The sequence below is a fragment of the Tiliqua scincoides genome, chromosome 2 (assembly GCF_035046505.1).
Source record: "Tiliqua scincoides isolate rTilSci1 chromosome 2, rTilSci1.hap2, whole genome shotgun sequence".
In the NCBI taxonomy this organism is placed as follows: domain Eukaryota; kingdom Metazoa; phylum Chordata; class Lepidosauria; order Squamata; family Scincidae; genus Tiliqua; species Tiliqua scincoides.
The window spans coordinates 149,768,965-149,791,342 of record NC_089822.1 but is presented as its reverse complement, the minus strand read 5'-3'; the positions used below and the strand labels follow the sequence as shown (position 1 = coordinate 149,791,342).

The 22,378-nt window shown below is 43.4% G+C and overlaps 1 protein-coding gene and 1 pseudogene across 7 annotated transcripts in view; both read right to left on the bottom strand.

The window, feature by feature from the left end:
* The window catches only part of CEP131 (centrosomal protein 131), a 55,156-nt gene extending 37,351 nt beyond the window's left edge, over nucleotides 1–17,805 (bottom strand). For 6 of the 7 annotated variants that reach the window (XM_066614453.1, XM_066614457.1, XM_066614459.1 and 3 more), the window contains exons 1-8: nucleotides 17,506–17,805; nucleotides 11,863–12,068; nucleotides 9,232–9,326; nucleotides 6,501–6,618; nucleotides 5,397–5,509; nucleotides 2,566–2,679; nucleotides 1,308–1,469; nucleotides 209–326 (exon numbers count right to left, since the gene is read on the bottom strand). In XM_066614453.1, coding sequence (XP_066470550.1) covers nucleotides 209–326; nucleotides 1,308–1,469; nucleotides 2,566–2,679; nucleotides 5,397–5,509; nucleotides 6,501–6,618; nucleotides 9,232–9,326; nucleotides 11,863–12,042 — 900 coding nt within the window. In that variant the 5' untranslated portion in view covers nucleotides 12,043–12,068; nucleotides 17,506–17,805. The remainder of the gene's footprint in view (nucleotides 1–208; nucleotides 327–1,307; nucleotides 1,470–2,565; nucleotides 2,680–5,396; nucleotides 5,510–6,500; nucleotides 6,619–9,231; nucleotides 9,327–11,862; nucleotides 12,069–17,505) is intronic. The other variant, XM_066614454.1, reaches the window with a different exon arrangement.
* LOC136643236 (5S ribosomal RNA) lies at nucleotides 12,215–12,334 on the bottom strand (annotated as a pseudogene).
* Nucleotides 17,806–22,378: the final 4,573 nt, after the last annotated feature.

Here is a 22,378-nt window from a genome sequence, read left to right as displayed (position 1 = left end):
CCTGCCTTCAATCTTGGGCAGCCTGTTTACTGCAAATCCAGCCTATAAATTCTTAACAGGCTTCATGACTCTTTGGACCTCTGATGGCTTGCCAAGTACTGGAAGAATGCTGTATCTGGAGGCCATAATTTGAGGAACAGGTTTTCCTCAGTTTCTAGGGGCAGAACATAAAAGCTTGCTTCATACAATCTACATATGCCAGACAGACCTCTCTTTTGGAAGCTAACAAGCGCCCAAGCTGGGCTACGCCTTCCTTGTGCCTCTGGGAGTGCCGTCTGTACCAGCGCTGAATCGTCACAGCAGCCAGGTTGACCTGGTTAATGAACCTAAAAGGACAAGAAGAGATTTAAGAGCAGTGGGCCCTGCTTTTCAGCAGTAGTACCTGACACAAAAGGGAGACAGACTGAGATAACACATTCAGAGAGCAGGTCTTGCCTATGGCTGGAAAAAGCCTCTCTCTCTCAGGTACTAGAAAACCACGTGGTGTGCTCTGTTCAGACGTGCCAGAGGAATAAAGTTCAAACAGGCATAAAAGGGGGGTGGGTGGTCAGTGCTATTTTACCACAGCTAAGAAAATTCTGTGAGAGATGACCTATCAACTGGATATCACCAAATGCATGTCTGTTAAACATCCAATATCCTTTTCTGAGCAGTTTTATGGCTTACTTTCATTCTAACGCATAATTACCGCACACACTTGCGCGTAAGTCAATCTCATGGATAAGACGAGGGCAAGTTTTAAGCTAAGAAATCATGGGATTTGCTGTGACCCATGGATAAGTCAAGGGTAAAACTTGAGGGAGTATAAAAGTCTTTTAATTAGGTATGGTAATTTTGTCTGATTTTACCTGAGGCCAGATCTTGAGAAACAACTTAGCAGTATGCTAAGCGGCTATTCTCCAAACAGAAAGCAGCCATTCCCTAAACAGGAAGGAAGGTGAAGGACGTTACTGGAGTTGTAGGTTTTGTGAGTACAGTACTTCCACAACAGCCCTCACAAAGATTACAATTCCCATTAGCTCCTTCACCTTCCCTCCCGTTTGGAGAATAGCTCTGTTTCTGTGGAGCTTCAGAACAAGGAAAATAGCTATTTTTTTCTTTTTTACCATGCATTCTGCTTCTCGGTCCAGTCCCCCCACTTCACCAAGCAACTGTTCTTAGAAGACAAGGAGGCCTCACAGCATTGACTAGTGTATAAGCTCACCCAGGTTTTCAGGGTCAATTTTAATGCATAGGTTTTTCAACTTATACACAAATGTATACAATATCTTTTCCTCTCAAAATCGCAATAGCTCTTTCATACTTACTGCTCAGCCTCTTCTTCTGAAACTTCCTGCCTCCGGGGAGGGTTACTGCTGCTGCTGGAATTATTGTTCCGAGCCTGAATGTTGCTGCTGGAAAAGTTCTTCTGGGATTTAATATAGCTGCTGCTCTCCGTGTCCTCATTGGAGGTGGCTTTGATTATATTACTACGAAAAGAAGGCAAGACACCCATCAGGAACATCCTCTGCACTGCTACATGGACATTTAGTATGCCATACTGTTCAGAGGTTCATGAACTGTACAGGACAATCATGATGCAGAACACTTCACACTTTGCAGGTTGTTGGAAACAGACTCTTGAAGGAACCCTCCTTAATCCAAGCCCAATGGCCTAGAAAAGAAACCACTCTTTGTCCACAGTCATAAGACTTTGTCCTCCTCTCAACAAAAAGGGTATTCTGCAAGTGCAAAACCTCCTTTAATGCAAGGCAGTGGTTCCCCAATCTGCATGTCACAATGCACTGTGGCATTGCAAAGCACTCCTTGGGGCATTGCAGGAGGCCTGCTACCTGGTAGCGAGACCATGGCATAAAAACAGCAGCAGGAGGCTAGGTGCACAGAAGCTTTGTATGCTGCACCAAAACCACGCACTTGAAAAAGCCCTCCCACCTGCCCTGGCCTCCTTACCTCTATTTTAAGGCTCTGTTCAGCCTTCCAGCCCAGAAGTGGCTGGTGACATCATTGTGCAATACATTTCGCATCATTGCTACTTCCAGGTTGGAGTGCTGCCCCGGAAGCGTGTGAAGGGCATCACAATCCCTTCACAATTTGGGGAAGCACTGATATAAGGTTAAGTTGCTAGAATAATGAACACACCGATCACACCGCCCAAATTGAAATGACTTCTGCACTCTCGGCTACATTTGTACTTGCAGGTGACAAGAGCAAATATTCTATCAGAGGAAAGGTTTCACAAAAGAGGAAACTTTGGCATTCAGCATACAATAGAAAAACTTCCATTACTCACATCTCGCCTGGCCAGATTGTTTCAGAATCTCAAGAAGTCTTAAAAATAAAAATAGCTGAGTATATTGTGGTATTCAGAAACAAGCAGGCATTCATTCTCACAGCTTTTCATACATCTACTGTTGCTTCCTTTCCTCAAGCTATCACTATCTCCCTAAAACTCAAGCATCTGTCAAACCTGAAGTGTAGGACAAGCTTCAATGAGTAGGCCTTCTGACTCCTCCCTACCTGTGCTCTCACTGACAGGATGGCTGTGAAAGACACCCAAGAACTTACTTGAGCGAGATTGTGGCCTGGTTGGAGCTCTTTGGTGCAGGAGCCTTGTCCACAGTGGAGTAGTTATTATGCACCATGGTGGTAACACAGTTGCCCATGGCTCCTTTGTTACTCCTTAAAAGAGAAAAGGACAATGCGTTAGCATATTTTACGATGGTTTCACACCAATATGCTATCCTATTAGACCAACTACCTGAAAGCTTAGCAGTTGGTCTATCTTTCACCCACCCTGTTTCTTGAATGCATTGCCTAATGGATTGCCCTGTCCCAGATGCTGCAAATCATCCTACATGGATTTGAGACACAAACCTTTTGGAAAAGCAGTGACCATTGCAACAGGTGTTCAAAGACAGCAAAGATCATAATGGCAAAGGGGTAAAAGTATGCTGGTCAGGTCTTTGTCTGGACATCCCAATTGTCCCTTCAGATTTTCCAAAGCATCAAGAAAGGATGCAACACTGCACTTCCTACATTCTTGCTCCAACAGTTCTTCTATCCACTTTCTCCTGCCAACTGTGAAACAGAATCCTTCTTGCCATAGAAGGAAGAAGAGGAAGGTGGATAAACTACACAGCTCCATAGGCTCAGGAGTGCCCCTGTGGAAATCTGTATGAGTTCTTTGCATCTGTCTTCACGGCAGAAGACCTCGGGCAGATACCGCTGCCCGAACGGCCCCTCCTAATCGAGGAGTTAAGTCAGATAGAGGTTAAAAGAGAAGATGTTTCAGACCTCATTGATAAATTAAAGATCAATAAGTCACCGGGCCCTGATGGCATCCACCCAAGGATTATTAAGGAATTGAAGAATGAAGTTGCAGATCTCTTGACTAAGGTATGCAACTTGTCCCTCAAAACGGCCACGGTGCCAGAAGATTGGAGGATAGCAAATGTCACGCCTATTTTTAAAAAGGGAAAGAGGGGGGACCCGGGAAACTACAGGCCGGTCAGCCTAACATCCATACCGGGTAAGATGGTGGAATGCCTCATCAAAGATAGGATCTCAAAATACATAGACGAACAGGCCTTGCTGAGGGAGAGTCAGCATGGCTTCTGTAAGGGTAAGTCTTGCCTCACAAACCTTATAGAATTCTTTGAAAAGGTCAACAGGCATGTGGATGCGGGAGAACCCGTGGACATTATATGTCTGGACTTTCAGAAGGCATTTGACACGGTCCCTCACCAAAGTCTACTGAAAAAACTCCACAATCAGGGAATTAGAGGACAGGTCCTCTCCTGGATTGAGACCTGGTTGGAGGCCAGGAAGCAGAGAGTGGGTGTCAATGGGCAATTTTCACAATGGAGAGAGGTGAAAAGCGGTGTGCCCCAAGGATCTGTCCTGGGACCGGTGCTTTTCAACCTCTTCATAAATGACCTGGAGACAGGGTTGAGCAGTGAAGTGGCTAAGTTTGCAGACAACACCAAACTTTTCCGAGTGGTAAAGACCAGAAGTGATTGTGAGGAGCTCCAGAAGGATCTCTCCAGACTGGCAGAATGGGCAGCAAAATGGCAGATGCGCTTCAATGTCAGTAAGTGTAAAGTCATGCACATTGGGGCAAAAAATCAAAACTTTAGATATAGGCTGATGGGTTCTGAGCTGTCTGTGACAGATCAGGAGAGAGATCTTGGGGTGGTGGTGGACAGGTCGATGAAAGTGTCGACCCAATGTGCTGCGGCAGTGAAGAAGGCCAATTCTATGCTTGGGATCATTAGGAAGGGTATTGAGAACAAAACGGCTAGTATTATAATGCCGTTGTACAAATGGATGGTAAGGCCACACCTGGAGTATTGTGTCCAGTTCTGGTCGCCGCATCTCAAAAAAGACATAGTGGAAATGGAAAAGGTGCAAAAGAGAGCGACTAAGATGATTACGGGGCTGGGGCACCTTCCTTATGAGGAAAGGCTACGGTGTTTGGGCCTCTTCAGCCTAGAAAAGAGACTCCTGAGGGGGGACATGATTGAGACATACAAAATTATGCAGGGAATGGACAGAGTGGATAGGGAGATGCTCTTTACACTCTCACATAATACCAGAACCAGGGGACATCCACTAAAATTGAGTGTTGGGCGGGTTAGGACAGACAAAAGAAAATATTTCTTTACTCAGCGTGTGGTTGGTCTGTGGAACTCCTTGCCACAGGATGTGGTGCTGGCGTCTAGCCTAGACGCCTTTAAAAGGGGATTGGACGAGTTTCTGGAGGAAAAATCCATTACGGGGTACAAGCCATGATGTGTATGCGCAACCTCCTGATTTTAGAAATGGGTTAAGTCAGAATGCCAGATGTAGGGGAGGGCACCAGGATGAGGTCTCTTGTTATCTGGTGTGCTCCCTGGGGCATTTGGTGGGCCGCTGTGAGATACAGGAAGCTGGACTAGATGGGCCTATGGCCTGATCCAGTGGGGCTGTTCTTATGTTCTTATGTAGGCTTTGGGGACTGCACAATTCACTAGAATATTAAAACAAATCCTGAAGGGGTTTTGTATACTTTCTTCTAGTGTCCAAGAGACTCAGACAAAAATAGATGAAATTTTGAGGGGCTAATGAAAAGCACCCGAAAAACAGGTTCTTTTTTGACAAATACGATAGCACAACTGAAACTAATAAAATTATTTTGGGCCCGCAACTTAAGATGTAGAATTGTAGCAGACATAAGACTGCAAGCATCTCTCATGTCCCAATAATTCCTGTCATCCAAAACATATTGCTCCTTCCTCACCTATTCTAGAAATATTACTGGTACAAATCCTACTGCAGTCTCTTTGTAAAGCATACACCGCACAAACTTTAGTTTTTTTATCAGAAGTTAAAATTGGTTGTCAATACACTTTTATTACCTGTTATTGGCAGTGAAGTTGGCTGCAAGTGGCACAGAGATTTCTTTCTTCCGCATGCCTGCAGGGGTTTCCCGGGTGCTAGATGGGGCAGGAAAGGTTCTGGGTTGCTCATCCTGCACAGTGTAACCAGAAATAAGTATGGGAGAAAAATATGTTGGTTTATGTGGCAAATCTTCAGATACCGCATTCCTCATTTCAATGAGTATCCTTATCCCCTCTCAAATAGGGAACCCATTTCAGTCCCTCCAGGATTCTCATTAGAGTCATTTGTTTTCTTAATATCAGAAGCTGAAGTTTGTTAGGAGACAAAACCTAAGGTTGGACCTATTAATGGCACTTTCAAAATGGCGACTAGTTTGTGCTGCATTTGATTTTTCAGAGGAGAACCAAGGATACTTCTGCATTAGGAAAAAGTTTCATGGGCATCAATTCAGTGTGCTTCACCCATCTACCCCCACACTGATCACTGCTAGTCCAATTAGGCATAGATGATCATACAAGAGTGATAACACCTCCCTCACTCCCCCAACTGGCACCCCCTCATTGGAAGTACCTTTTCTTCCCCACTTCTGGTTTATTGTTAGAGAACTAGATCAGTTGTGCTGGAAACTGCTGCTTGGCTACAGAACAAGGGACTTTTCAGATGAGGACACCACCACCATGAGTCTTGCTCTTACTGCTGGGCCAACATTCAGTGCCTCTGTGGAGAATCTCTTCATATTGCCAAGAACAGGGATGGCAGTGGTCTTGCTTCAGAGGATAACACCCCCCCATACTATAATTTTAAGAGTAGATATATTCCTATATGCTCCTCTCCAGCACTAGGCAACAATTGCCCATTGGGCACAACCACACCTACACAGTACAAATCAATGCAATAAGTATGACAGCTACAGAGAAACTTTCCCCAGTGACAGAAGACTACTGTTTGAATGCAGGGGAAATGCCATTTTCCCATGACATACACAATAGCGGAGAAAAGGTTTCAATCCCTTCCGATAACCAAGCAAGTTATACTTCTATGCATATAATAAAATACATACAAACTCCATTGATCTGAAGTTGAACGGACACATGCTGTTCCTGATATTGTCATGCCCTTACCAGGATATTCCATGTGGTTTTCTTTTCTGGGGAGACTTTGCTCAGACTTGCTAGCTTCTTTCTTCCACCTGAGCTGCTATCGAAGAAAGTCAGGAAATCGCTATGATGCTCTGCACTGCTGAAATGCAAAATCACCAGATTAATCCTAAATTATGAATGACTACATATAGAAGAATACTTGAACAATTTCCAGAAGACATCCATCCAATGTGCTGTGCAAATTGGCTAACATTATTAATTATTAATTTCCATTCATTTGTCTCAGGTTTGTTTCTCAATCTGAAGAAAGACTAGAGCAAGGGTGTCAAACATAAGGCCCGGGGGCCAGATGTGGCCCATGGAAACTTTTTATGTGGCTCTCAGCTGCTGAGCAGTGCTGAGGTGTTACTGCTAAAAGGGCAGCCCTCACAAAAATAATAATAATAATAATAATAATAATAATAATACAGGTATTTATATACCGCCTTTCTTGGTCATCAGATTTCTCCTCAGACTTAATTCAAGGCGGTTTACATAGGCAGGCTATACTAAATCCCAATAGGGATTTTTACAATTGAAGAAGGTTCTGTCTTTCAAGAACCACAACATTTCAGATGGATCCTTTATGGTCTGGTATCACATTCTGGCCTCCATTTTCCTCCTGCACAGGCTGAAAGTGGCCAAAGAGCAGGTGGAATAACTCAGCATAACTTGGCTCGGCTTGTCAGCTGCTTCAAGGTCTCGCCGTTCACCGGTGCCAGTGGCCTCGAACTGGTGACCTTCGGATGTTATCTTCAGGCAAACGGAGGCTCTACCCTCTAGACCAGACCTCCTGCCCAGACCAGACCTCCTGCCCTATCTTGGGCCATATCTTGAAATAAGATAAATATTTGCGCGTTTTCTCTTCTGTCATGAATTCCTAAGTGAGAAAATTGGGCCATATCTTGAAATAAGACAAATATTTGCGTGTTTTCTCTTCTGTCATGAATTCCTAAGTGAGAAGTGCTTATTTTTGGTTATGAGTTGTTTAATGACATCACTTCCTGCCTAACAACATCACTTCCGGCCCTCAGCAGGCATCATGAATGCCATTCTGCCCTCGATACAAAACGAGTTTGACACTCCTGGACTAGAGATTCCCCAAAAAGCTTTGATAGACAAACACAAGCAAACTGGGCTGTTAGGTTCTATGTGCTAGTTAGATGCCCTTCTGCTTTTCAACAAGGAATTTATTTAATTTTATTTTTTTAATTAAATATTTTATTTATTTATTACAGGTACAGGTAAGGAAAATGGGTTATACTTGGGGCTGGTACTACAGGTTACACATGAGGGTATTGGCCCTAAATTACAACATGCATCATTCCCCCCCCCCCAAAAAAAAAGCAATCAAAACAACTGAAAAAACACAATAATCATCAATACGAAGGCTATCATATTTATCAGTATAAAAATTTTGATTTATCGAAACACTCAATATTGTTTAACTAAAATTATCTATCCAGTCATAGAAAGGCTTCCAATATTTTCTTACTCTACCTAAATCTCTTTCATTCTTTCTGTTAAAACTTCCATTTCTGCTATTTCATAAATTTTGTCTATTAAATTTTCTCTAGTCTGTAGATTTCCATTTTTGCACAAACAATATTCTTGCCGCTGTAGAAATATGTACAATAAGGTATTTCTTACATTGGTCTTTAATTTCTGATGTCACATTTAGGAGGAATATTTCTGGTTTGAATGGTAATACACAATTCAATATCTTTTGCAACAATTTATGTATCATTTTCCAGTATTTTTTTGCTTTTTCACGTGACCACCACATATGATAAAAGGTTCCTTCAACCTCTTTACATGTCCAACACTTATTTGATGGCACAGAATACATTTTTGCTAATTTCTCTGGAGTTAGATACCATCTATAAAACATTTTATATAAATTCTCTTTAAAAGACACTGCTTTAGTCATCTTAATATTTATATTCCAAATTTGCTACCAGTCATCCATCGATATATTATATCTAAAATGTTTTGCCCAGTGCACCATTGCATCTTTAACTGTTTCATCCTCCATTCTTATCTCAAGGAGAAAATTGTACATTTTTTATACACTTCCCCTCATCAATCAAAAACATTTTATCAAAACTTATATTTTCTTCATAAAAACCTATTTTTTGGTCTTCTCGTAATCTTGTTCTTATTTGCATTTCATTCCACCAGTCCAATTTTATTCCTTTCTCTTCTAACTGAGGCTTACTTAGGGTCTGTCCTTTAATATTCAGCAGATCGCTGTATGATTTATTTTGGTCTTTTTAAATATAGTTCAGATTAGTTGCTATTTCAAGCAGTTTTATCCATCTGGGTAATTTAGAGCATATCTTGTATTTTATCTGTTCCCATATCCAAATTAAAGATCTTAAAATGTCTAAAATGTCCATGCTGTTTGACTTTATCATAAAACAGGAATGCGTGACAGCCTATTGGTATGTCCCTTCCTTCCATGAGTTTGGTATTTCTCCAGTCTCCCATATGTCATCAATCACTTTTTTGAGTGGCAACAACAATACTTCTACAAATTTCTTATAATATTCGGCTGGTAATCCATCAGGGCCTGGCATTTTTTGGAGTTTTTGCCTTTTAATCACATCTGTTATTTCATTTATAGTAATTGTATTTTCCAATAAATTCTTTTGATCAGCTAAAATTTTAATGGTATTTTTTTTCAGATATTCTGTTTGTTCCTGAAACTTACCTGAAAGCACCATTCACCTGCTGGTTAACCTGAGTTGTGCTGTTGGATCTTCGCAAATTATTCATGGCTCTGGAGGTAGCAAACCCTGCATCTTCCTGGGGGTAAGCACACCAACAATGTTGTCTATGAAATACTCAGTATCATAGGGCTAGCTCACATGGAACAAAATTTGTTCTGAAACAATGGTGAGAACAAAAAACCTTCTTCTCACAAATACCAAAAGCACTACCATCTGCATCCATCCTAGGATAATCTAGCACCTGGACATTATATAATATAATATAATTATAATAATAATAAACTTTATTTATACCCCGCCCTTCTCCCTAAAAAGGACCCAGGGCAGCTTACAACATGTTAAAAACAAATCAAAAACATAATTTAACAAACAGATAAAAAAACATATTAAAAACACATTAACAGATATCATAAAAACAGTAGTCAGATAAAAAGGCAGATAAAAAGAGCGTAAAGCAGCAGATCATAGAGGAAACAGGCCTGTAAAAATACTAAAAGATATAGAAAGATGTTAAAAAGGCCATGAACTCAGAAAGCTTGTTTAAACAGAAGGGTCTTCAGGCCTCGCTGAAAGGTCTCAAAAGGGAGCCATTCTTAAGTCAAGGGGAAGGGAGTTCCATAACATTGGTGCCACTACTGAGAAGGCCCTATTTCTTGCCGCTGCCCCACGTACCTCCTTAGGCGGCGGCACTTGTAAAAAGGCCTTCTCTGATGACCTAAGAGGACGAGCCGGATTGTGCAGAAGTAGGCGATCTCTAAGATACCCTGGCCCAGAGCAGTATAGGGCTTTAAAGGTCAAGACCAGCACCTAGAAGAGCCGTACCTCTTAAAGGCTGATTAAAGGATGCATTTGGTGATGCTGATTAGTTACTAGCTTTTGCATCCTTTATGTTTGTAAAACATACATTTATATCAGTACATAAAAGAGGAAATATGTCAAACATAAGACACTAGTGACTATTCAGTACAAAAACATACAGCTAATCTCATATATATCCGATTCATTATTAAAATTGCTTTTTTCCCCATAATCAATCAGATTGCTATACTCTTCAGAATAACTTGAACTATACAGTTAGGAATGAATCCTGTCCTGTCTAGATTAAAGTTAATGATATTCAAAGCTACCTTGATAATCTGAACATATAGAACAAGGGTTGATGGAAAACTAGCGATCTCTACACATCTCAGCTCGAAAGAGCTAGCTTCAATATACACATTTCATTTCTTCCTCTGCAGATGCTGAAATTCATGGATAATCAAATCCGTGATTGGCCCCTTTAAACCCTCCAAAGAGGACTAGAGCTGTGTTCCGGTCCCCACCAGAGGGCTTTCTGAAGCCCGCAGAGGCAGCCTGTGTCTGCCTGCTGCCTCTGCAGGCTTCAAAATGGCCCATGTGGAGGCAAAAAAAAACACACCATTTCCAGCAGTGGCATACCTAGTGGAGCAATGGGGGAAAATGCCTTGGGAATTACTCCGCTGGGGGGAGTAATGCCACCAGTCTCTTGCCCCCCCACCAGTTGATCTTTTTTTTTTTAAGTGAAAGTAGGCAGTAGTTTCAGTGCTTCCTATTTTTTAAAAAACCCTGAAGGGGCGGCCCAGAATCGTGGCCGAAGAGACAGTGAGTTGCTGCCTCTCTGGCCGTGATTCAGCACCGGACTGGTCTGCACTCCCTCCTCTTCCTTATAGGTGGAGAGGAGGGGTGGCCTAAAGAGGCTGCCTCTCCAGCCATGATTCTGGGATGTGTCTTTCATCTCCTTGGAGGAGATCAAAGACGCTGCCCAGATCAACATCATGCCTGGAATGGCAGTCACTCTGAGCACAATTTCGTGCCACTCTGGGCTGTATCTTTTGTCTCCTTGGAGGAGAAGGGGGGGAAGGCCAGAGCAGTGCAGAATCGTGTCAGGAGTAGGTTTGTAATCCCAGTACAATTCCGGAAGCAATTGCAGTGACGTAATGACATCACCGCAATTACTTCAGGGTCAGGGGGCTGGTAAAAAAGCCCAGGACTATCACTGATTTCTAGTTTCCTGAGGGAAACTGGAAGTGGCAATTTTTCACCTCCACAGGCCATTCTGAAGTCCGCAGAGGCAGCAGGCAGACACGTGCTGTCTCTGCGGGCTTCAGAAAGCCCTCCAATGGGGACCGGAGCCCAGCCCCAGTTCCCTCCAAAGGGCTCAGGTGGGGTCAAGTCTGACTCCACATAGATCTTCAGGACCCACGTTGAGCCAGATCCGTGGACATGGAGGCCCCACCTGTATACAGTCTTCCAGGCTACTTCCACATAGCCAGAGGCTCACCGCCCGTAGGAAGTGAATGGCTGAATCTCAGCACATTGTTGTGACCCAATACAATGCCTTCCAAGTTCCCTGGGTTCCAGACAAACACACACAGAAAACCCTCTATGGAGAGATGCTGCTATTTTGTAGCATTCTTAAGTTTCTTGTGTTATAAAATAGTAACAATTTTTCTTGGGATAATCTCATATGGGAAAAGAATAAATAGAATGCATAGTACATGAAACCAAATTAAAGGCTGATGCTTAAAACAAAAAACCTTTATCAAGAGCATAGTGAACAGCAGCAAATATTCTGTCCCTTCCCCAGTACTCACTAGGATATTCCTCTTCGGTTTGTTTTCAGTGATGACAGAGATGGAGCGTGCAATGTGCTTGCCTGGGGAGGCACTGCTTGGGCGCTGAAGTACTTGCATTGACAGACCTGTAAGGCTGAGATCCACAGCACTGGCACCAACACCCTGAAAGGAGGAGCTGCTACCACGGGCACTCTTCATTGTAAACTGAAGAACAAGGACAGCTCCTTGAACAAAGGGAACAGAAATGACATTGTGAATAATAACAGTGAGTGACCCTGGCTTATTACATGCACATCTGTCCTGAGATGCAGAAATTCCAGCATGGTATCTAAATGGTTGGCAACCTTCAATCTCGAAAGACTATGGTATAAGCCTACAGCACCAGGTATTCCCAGGCAGTCTCCCATCCAAGTACTAACCAGGCCTGACCCTGCTTAGCTTCTGAGATCAGACAAGATCAGGCATGTGCAGGGTAACAGTTGCTAAAGGTATGGTATCTAAGGTTTCCACTGAATTTCTGAGGATCCTAGCTTGCTTAAAAATAAAAGCAAAAATCTTGCTAATATTAAAAATGAAAAGAAAATAACCAACAAGTTTCTGAAAATATAAGGGCTCTGAGGTCAGTCTTCCAGGGACTCAGGCATTGAACATTTTCACAGCACTTCACACTTGTCCGTTATCTCTATCCCCTCCAGTAAGAATGTTTGATTTAATTGTAAGAAATATTATATCCGACTTTTGTAAGAGAAGGAACCTAGCATTTGCTACATATAAATCAAAATCTTCTGTCTTAGACTGTCTTCTTTAAAAAAACACTTTAGCTAAACCCCTTGATATAAGGAATGAAGACTTGGTGGAAATGCTTTACTGTCTGAAGAAATTCAACCTTCCTCATCCTTGCTAAATCTAAATCTAGGAGGGAATAATTATATAGATTACAATGTCCACTGCTCTTCTTTCCAAATAAAAGTGGTTGAGATTCTGGGTACACAACTATGTTGGACTCAGAGATCCCTTAACACAGTGATTCTCGAACGTTTAGCACTGGGACCCACTTTTTAGAATGAGAATCTGTCAGGACCCACCGGAAGTAATATCATGACTGGAAGTGACATCATCAGGCAGGAACATTTTTAACAATCCTGGCTGCAATCTTACTCACACTTACCCAGGAGTCAATACTATTTACTATCATTGTTAAGAGCATATACATAGTAGCCTGTTCAAAGTACAGATTTCCCAAAATACAGTCACATACCATGGCAGCATCAAGTCTAATAAATTAAAAATTAAATATTGGAATGAATGGGGACCCATCTGAAATTGGTCCCAACCCACAGTTTGAGAAACACCGCCTTAACATATTACCTGTTTAGGGTGAAAGGAAATAGAGATGGCTCCTGCAAGCACTTGTTTTAGAATACATATTACCAGTTGCTAGTATTATCACAGGCAGTACCAGAAGGTGCCAGTGACACTATTACATTCCGCACGTGCATCACCAAAAAGTGCATGTTAAACAAAGAATTGCAATTTCCAAGCAATCTGATTTAGTAATCCAAGTGTTTAGCAACTTATTCTCTGCAACAGAAAAACTGAGTACTAATAATCAGGATTGAGTGCAACAACAGCTGCACACATCCTGTGAAAAAACCTGTATCATATGTTATATCTAGAGGTCAAAAACAAATGATATGGAGGAGATATGAACAGTTTCCTAGGGTGGCATTTTACAACCAGTGGTGCTCAAACCACTGGTGGTACCTGAGGTGGTGTCTGGTGGTACGCATGGGAACTCCAGACCTCTGCTGCCTGGTAGCAAGACCAGCAATGCAACATGACAAGCAGGAGGCTTGGCAGGCAGAGCTCCAGTGTGCACTTTTTGCAGACTTAAAAAGCCTTCTCACCTGTTTTAAGTTTCTTACCTATGTTTACTGCATTGTATCTGGCCTTCCAATCCAGAAATAACTGGTGATGACATAATCACCAGTTACTTCTGGTAGTACTTTCAAGAGGTGTATCGTGCAAAGTGGTATAGTAGGGGAATAATGTTGACAAACGCTGTCCTAGGAAGTTTTAAAAGCATATAAAAAACATTAGACACCGATTAAGAGTGGAAGAACATTAAGACTGCTTAACAAGCACTCTTTCTCTCTGACATTTTTCTGATTAAACAGTCTCACAACCTCCTTTCCTACATGGTGGGGAGGGGGGAACAGGGTTCCCATGATTGCTTTTCTGCATGAAGAAAATCCGTTTGGAGCTGGTGATATAAATGGGCGGGGGGTGCACATATCATTATGTAACCCCTTCCTCCAGCCTTCTCCTAAAACTGGCAATCTCCTCCCTCACCCACTTTTCAGTTTTAAAAAAGTAAGATGGGAGACTGTGCAACGCCTGCATTTCATTTGGTTTGCCAAACTGTTCCCATGCTGAACAAGTCATCCTCATTTTACAGGAATATCACCTTTATATTTCAAGATCTCTAAGCAAGATACCACAAGTCAGAAAAAAAATGCACTGTCTCCTCCTCCCTCACCCCCCAAACTTTTTACATCTGACATCTCCAATCCTGGCCTATGTCAATTTCACTGAGCCTTTCACTGAGTTTTTCAGAAAAAGATATGGTAACTTAAGGCTATGCACTCTTCCACACTGAAGGCTAAACAGGTACAAAATTCTGTCAATTTAGCCTACAATAGCCTCCCACTCTCCAGATCTCCTGGCAAGTTCAGTTCTTCTGAAATACTGTTTTATAGAATTACACTATAGAAGGCACTATTACTTCTCATTCTATGGAGAAGTTACCCTTTGCTTTGTCTTCTGAACAGTAACTAATTGTCCACATTCCACTTTGCCTACAAGCATTCTCACTTGCAAATATCTTGGCCCAGGAAAGCTAAACAAGAAACTCTCCATGGAAACCACAGTCTCACCACAGTAATACCAGAGACACCAGTAATACCAGAGACACCAGTAACTAGGCAGCACATAGCTATTTTATCAAACAATCACATAGTTGGATTACAAATATACAGTATAAACTCCTCTCTGGAGTCAAGGCCACAATTAGGACACAATGACAACTGCAAAACTACAGCACGGGTTACATAAATTCAGTGTTATATGATAAACGAGGAAGATGAAAGACACCTAAAAGCTAAAACACAAAGTGCACCCTTATTTTCAGTTAAAACCAAACTAAATATAAATATACGAATGTATATTTGTAGAATGTTACAATGTAGCTAGAGGCTTACATTCACTTCTGCGTAGCAGCTACATAAAATCATTGTTCAAGATCAGGACCACAACATGAAGGTAAGGCTACATAACTCTGAAAATGCAATTTGCTACAATGGCACTTCCATAGCTTTGAGGATGTAATTCTCCATAACAAAAGAGCACAGAGGTAAAAGAATAAATACCACTACCTCTGTCCTGTCGTCCCAATCCAAATTGTGGTCCTGGCAGTTGTTACACTGAAAGTAAAATCAAGCACATGTAGTTTGGCCCTTAGTTTCAGGGCACCATTTCAGGGCACTATCTCTTAACTTATTTGGTGCCTCTCTGATGAACTTTTGAGCTGGTTCAAAAACTAGGATTCCAGAAAAATTGTATTGCAGGTTTGAACCATCACCTAAAAGTCTCTTCCATCTCCTTAATGTTATTGCATTTTGAGTATCTTTTGTAAGCTGCTCTGACAGCCTTTTTGGATTATAATGTGGAAAATTAATTTTAAAATACATTATAAAAATAATGTATAATGACAGTGAGAATCTGAGCTTTGCAGTGCTTCCAGGCACTGCCACCAGGTAAGTCCAAGACCCCCCTTTTTTAATCGGTCTGTGGTGGTGGTACAAGCTTGGAAGTACCATTGCTGCCAAACTGCTGCTGCTGCTGCCGCCGCCGCCGCCGCCCCCCCATCACATCTCACCATCACATCACCATCACAGCTCACAATGACTCAGAGGTTCCCCAACCTTTGTGTAAAGGTTGGGAGCCACTGTAGTAGCATCTGCGAGAAAATGGTTAGGAGAATTTACCTAAATTTAAAGAGGCTCTCTTATATAAATTATAAAAATTATCACACACACCATTAACCATTACAATCTTCCCTCCTCAGTAGGAACAGGAACACAATTTCATTTCATTTTCTTTCTATTTCAGGTCTCATTTTGCATTAAAAAACAGTAAAAAAAACTATTCACTTGTTAAGCTTGATAGAGATTTTAAAGTGTGATTACTATTGTGTTCATCTGTTTTTTGTATTATTCAGTTTTCAATTAAAAAAATTAAAAAAATAAAAATTACAAGTAGTCTGATTCTCATACCCTCAGAAGTAGCAATGGCCTTTCCAGGGCCTGCCACTAAAACAGCATTAACAAGCAAGCCGATGAAAGGGGGCCCCCTCATAGGGATCAAATCTGATTTCAGGGATTACATGTATCTTTGTCTTCAACTATTGATCCATATCTGATAATACACAATTTGGTCACCAAAAATTAACAGCTGCTGGGGCTTTTGCAGTGGGCTAGCTGCCTTCCTTTCTGCTTTGCCAGCTCTGCAAGGCATTCTAATACAGACCTGCTTTTTTCCACCATTATTCAATTCTTTTTTGAGTACCCCTGAAGGTTGTGGCAAGCACCCCTGGGGGTACACATAACCCAGGTTGGGAACCACTGCACTAGCCTTATCAAAAAGAGTAACATTTCTAATCCTATTTTGAGGGCATGACTGATGCACCATGTTAAACAATGAGCATTATTTCTTTTCAGCAACATCCAAACTAGCCGATAGCAATTTCTTAATAGCAGAATAGTTCAAAGAAAGCATACCAGATAGATAAAAATGGAAGCAGGTCTTACCTTTCTCAGGCTGCAACCTTAACTGGGAGTAAGCCCCATTGACTACAGCAGGACTTACTTCTGAGCAGACATGCATAGGATCGGGTTCTCAGTTGCCAAAAAGATTAAAAAGGGGGCAGGGAGGAATACAGTTGCTTATTTCACCAGATTTCTCTATGCCCTGGATTGGAAAGGCATTCCAAGATGAAGACGGCTTCATATCAAGGCAACTAGTGCTTCCCCAACAGCTGCAATGGTGGACCACTGTGAGATACAAGAAGCTGGACTAGATAGGCCTTTGGCCTGATCCAGCGGGGCTGTTCTTACCTTCTTATGCAAAGATGCAGCTAAAAGACTGCTGCCACTCTCCTCAGCCTTAAGTGATGGGGCTCTGCAATGGCTGAACTGGTACACAGGGCGAGAGAAGATCTTGGCAATATCCTGGTGCCAACGTGCAGCTATTTGAGAGCCCAATCCTCTGCATGTCTACTCAGGGGTAAGTCAATGGGGCTTACTCCCAGGAAAGCGCGGCAGGATTGCAGCTCCAGAGCCCAGTCCTACACGTCTACTCAAACTACATCTCATTCTAGGCAGTGGGGCTTCCTCCCAGGAAAGTGTGGCTGGGACTGCAGCCCCAGAGCCCGAGCCTCTGCATGTCTACTCAGTATAGTCAGTGGGGCTTCCTCCCAGGAGAGTGTGGAGAGGACTGCAGCCTGCAAAGAGCACCCACGAACTGGGGAAGCTGGTGGCTCTTCCCCCCATGGCCCACTCCTGGGGGAAGGCGGGGGGCTGGGCTCTCCGCCCCCCCACGTACCTCAGCCGGGCGCCCCACGGGGTCCTCCTCTTCTCCCCACTCCCGCCCCCTCCTCGAGGCGTCCAGACGACGAGGGAGCCCTGTGCTTCTCTGGGGACTGCAGCCGAGGCCCACTCCGGCTCCGCGGCCCGGCTTTGTTCCCGGGGCCGGCCCGCCTAACCCTTCGCAGGGGTCACTCTTCTCTCCACCTCAGGCGCACACCCCCGCCCGCCCAGAGCATCATGGGAAATTCCCGCTCTCCCCCATCCCCTCTTGCGCCCGCGACAAGGGGCGGGGGAGGAGAGCGCCGCTAGCAACCAGCGGTGGTTGCACCCACGCGCTGACCTAGTGTGAGGGAGGAGTGCGAGAAGCGCCCGCCTCCGCTTTCCTCTGCGACTTGATTGGCCAGCGTCTGGACGGGTCGATTCCTTATTGGCTTATCCTGTTGTCCTTCTGTCGGCGGGATATGTTAGGTTGACCGCTCAAGGGAAAAAGAAGAACGTGGGTAGGTTGTGAGCGCAGGGGAAGGACTGGGTCTCTCCCCACACATGCGTGGGGGGATGGGTGTGTAGCTGCCCCAACTGGGGGTGGGGAGCCCCCAAACACAGCCAGGAGCCCAGGTCTACCTGCCTGGAAGAGGCGGCTCCAGAGGGCAGAGTCAGAATGGGAGCCCAGGTGTAGTCGGCAGGTAGATATGGGCTCCAGGTCCAGGTGGGAGCCCAGGTCTACCTGCTCAGCAAACTTTGGCCGCAGAGGCCAAAGTTCAACCAGGAGCCCAGGTCTACCCACCTGGTTGACCTGGGCTGTGGAGTAAGGTAGTGCTCATGGCCCCCCAAGCACAAACACTGGACCCACTCCTGCACCACAAGTGCCCCTGTGAGCATCTCAGCCACCTTCCTATAAGCTGGGGTCTTTCTTTGGCAATGCAATGCAACTTTAATCCAAACTGGGCTTAGATCAGTTGGTTGACTTGAACTCCAACTGGTTAACTTGCAGCACTTACTCCTGTTGTTCTGGTCGTCTTCACGGAAAACCCGCTGCAGCCTGGTCTGTGGCTGGTCCACTCGGTGGAAAACAATCATGCCACAGTCACAGCTGAAGGAGATATGGAAGAGCAAGGCCATTTGAACAGCTGACCTGAGGTTTGCTAGGAGGGGAAGGAGGCACACAGGGGGGGGGGTAAAGGGGCTTATTTGTACCTTGGCCCAGGGTCTTAAAGGGGGCCCAGGAACCAAAGGAGAGGGCCCAGAAATTTTCTGGGATCTTACATTTTCCTATCTATTCAGACTTGTTGCCCACCTGGGATGCTGAGGATACTACCATGAGCGTACTACTGCAGCTACTTTAGCTACTGGCAAGCCATATACGCTGGGTCAAGGAATGCATACATGTTACTCCTTAACACAGTGTCAAATCTGGGAGGAAACTGGACTGTTACAGTAGGTCTTTGGCTTGTGGATCTGCTACCATGAAGGAGTGTATAGGAATTCAATTTCAAGACTACAGCTGCTGTAGAAGCATGTTTTGGTACACACAGGACACTTTCCATTCTAGTGTGAGCCTAATATGATCCTGCTAATTTTCTGTATGATTTTCTATATTTACAGAAACTTAGGAGCGTGCTTGGTTTTCCATATTACTGTATCTAGCTGCCAATGCCATACAGGTACGTAGACCTGGGCTCCAAATATTTGTCCTGCTGTCTCCACCCTCTCATCCTGCTTTGCCCCTCCCTGCCCCCATTCTGCTCACCAGTCACCACCCTCCCCCATTCCATTTCACCCCTCCCCCTTTGCAAAGGGGAAGATCATGGGAGAAGGGGAGATCATGGGGTGGGAAGCCAGCCCTGTCCCACCGTGTAATTTGTGTGCTCAGTAAAACCTTGTTTTGTTTTTCTTTTTGAGATTTTCTTGGGTGAAGTCAGCTTCTGACTATGATTTAGATAAGGATAACACCTTGAATTTTTTCTGCACCTCTTTTTGGAGCTCCCTGAAACTGGTGCAAAAATGTACCGTTGGCTGTGGCGCAGAAACGTACCATCAGTAGAATATGGGTAAGTCCATGCCCGGCACCCCCCTTTCAAGTGGTGCCCAGGGCAGGTGTCCCCACCTGCTACACCCAGCTACACCACTGCACACACGTTGCTTAGATATTTTCAAAACAAAATTCCTATGATTGCTGGTTGCTTCCCCCCCCATACTCATTTATTGAGAATGGGGTGAATCTTAACCTCTTGAGTTCATAATGAAGGGAACCCTCAGCATCCCATTCTGTAGGATTCAGGTGTTGCTTTCTATTTCAGGATGGCCTTAGCCAACTTCTCTGCCTGTCCTGTTGGATATACCAGCTCTTGCCATGCTGACTGGATGGTTCTTGAAATGCACAGAGCTGGTCAAAGCATAGACCCAGACTGCACATGCCCTTGTAGTGCATGATCTTGGAAGGCAGCATTATTTACTCAACCAAACATTCTTTCTTTCTACTATGGTTACTGTGATTTCCTGGTCCTCAGGCAATCATAGTATTATTACAGCCATGTTTATGCAACAAGTGGTATGACTGATGCTTTCTATACTCTAGGCACACAGCAAAACCTGTCACCTATAAGCTGCTAGACTGGAACTGTCTGTAGCTATGGGTAAAATAACCACAAATTGTAACCATAGGTTCTATATTCAGTCCAGTATAGCAGTGTTGTGGGGAAAAAATAGATGACAACTGCAAAGGAGAAAAATGGAGTAAAATCACAGATGGAGTAAAATTAGGTATCTATTGGGCTAGTTTTCTGTTCAGTGGTCAACCTGCATCTGTGCTGTTCAGGTTTCCAGTGGGGGCTCACCTGACCGAGTGTTTCTCTATACCAACAATTATCATCATGTGGAAAACTAAAATATCAGGGAGGAAGGATTCTGACATACTAGCTTTCTTTGAGCAGGGACCTAGGCCCCTGTAAGCACAGTTGTGTGTATTAGGCTGCAATCCTTACCTCACTTTCCTAGGAGTAAATCCCATTGAACACAATAGGACTTACATCTGAGTAGACCTGCTTAGGATTGTGCCCTAAATCATATTTCTTTATTATATTCTAATTTTAGCTAGGCACCAGGTTCACAAGAATATAAAAACTCCTACATGCTTCTTGAAACCCAATTAATTCTGTATCAGGGCCAAATTAAGGCTGATGGCAACCTCTTCAATGACCACCCTCAAGTTCACCACCTTAAGTGAACCTCACTCTAGTTATTTAAAATATTTTTATCTTACCTTCTCCTCTTCATTGGGAGAAGCACAAGGCAGCTTACAATGTTTAATTTTTTTTCTACATATTAGTACACCTGGTCCTGAAGGGTTCTTGCAGCTCAATCCTAGGCACTTCTACTCAGAAGTAAATCCCATTGCATTCAATGGGCTTAACTCCCAGGAAAGTGTGAACAGTATAGGATTGCAGTCTTAGGGCACAATCCTAAGCAGGTCTACTCAGAAGTAAGTCCTATTGTGTTCAATGGAACTTTCTCCCAGGAAAGTGAGGATAAGATTGCAGCCCTAATCTTATAAAATAAAAATGCCAATCTCTCTGCAGATTCAGAGCCATATATTAATTACATGATGTGCATGCATTCATGGAGCTGTAGCAAACTTTTTGCTTTGGTCCAATTTTGCACTGCCAGTGCAGCAAGCACAACTGATGTTTTATTTAACTCTGCTGCACTATGGTTAAAAAAGCTGCAACCCTAGATTCCTAAAACAAGTGGAAAAAGAACATTTAATTAATTCTGCTTTTGGTTGTAGTCTAGTCAGTTGTACCACATGCCCAATCCCATGCAGAATTTGGTGTGTTTAAGGGCCCAATGCTGCCACAGTGCAACCCCAAATTAAGGGAACAAATGTTCCTTTACCTTGAGAAGGCCTCTGTGTCTGCCCCTGCACCACAAGATGCAGTGCATACCCTCTTGGCATGGCTGCACCAGCGCTGGAAAGCTGGATAGGATTGGTCCCTTAGGCTGCAATCCTTTCCACACTTACCTGGGAGTAAGCCCCATTGACTATAATGGGACTTACTTCTGAGTAGACATGCATAGGCTTGGGCTCTTAGTCTGTGGATTCCAATGAGTTTAAGGGGCAGCCAACAAAGCATAGGCTCAGTGTGGTTCTTGGCAGACAATGTAGTTTTTTAAATCTTATTTTTATTGTTTAAGACACAGTGTAGTGTTCATTAACAAAAAATTGCCTTTTATGAGCACCCCTACTTTAATCAAAAGAACAGCTGTGACAAATAGGGACAGTTATGACATTCTTAGGAGCAAGAGATTGCAAACAGGAGACAACGCTCAAAATGGGGATTGTATTGCAAAATCACTAGGAACCCAGGACAGGATACAGTTGGGATGAAAAGGTCTAGACTATCAGAGACATTGCTAGATCAAGTTGCACAGAGGGAATATTAAGGCTGCAATTCAATACACAGTTATTTGGAAGTAAGCTCTACTTCTGTGTAAACATGGATGAGATCAGGTTACATCTTGTTTGTTTCTTGCTTGCCTGAAAATGGGATGGCCAAAGGAAGTGAGGGTCCTGAACTAGGAAATAGTATATTTCAGTTACACGCACCCTCCCCAGAAAAATGAACAGATACAGCCTCCCACCGTAAGCAACAGGCCAGCATCTGGCATTCATGGCAGTCTCCTCAGTTTAGGGTTCATTAAACAGTTTCACTTCAGGCTTGTTGTGAAAGGGGCATTGGAAAGGGTTGTCTCACACATGCACATACATGGAGTGAACTAATCCATTTCCAAATACTGTACATTAGTCTGTATTGTAACAAGGCCTGAATCAGGTGTGCTCCCTGATGGCAACATATGCTTTTTAAAGGCTGTAAACATCAGCATCAAAGGGA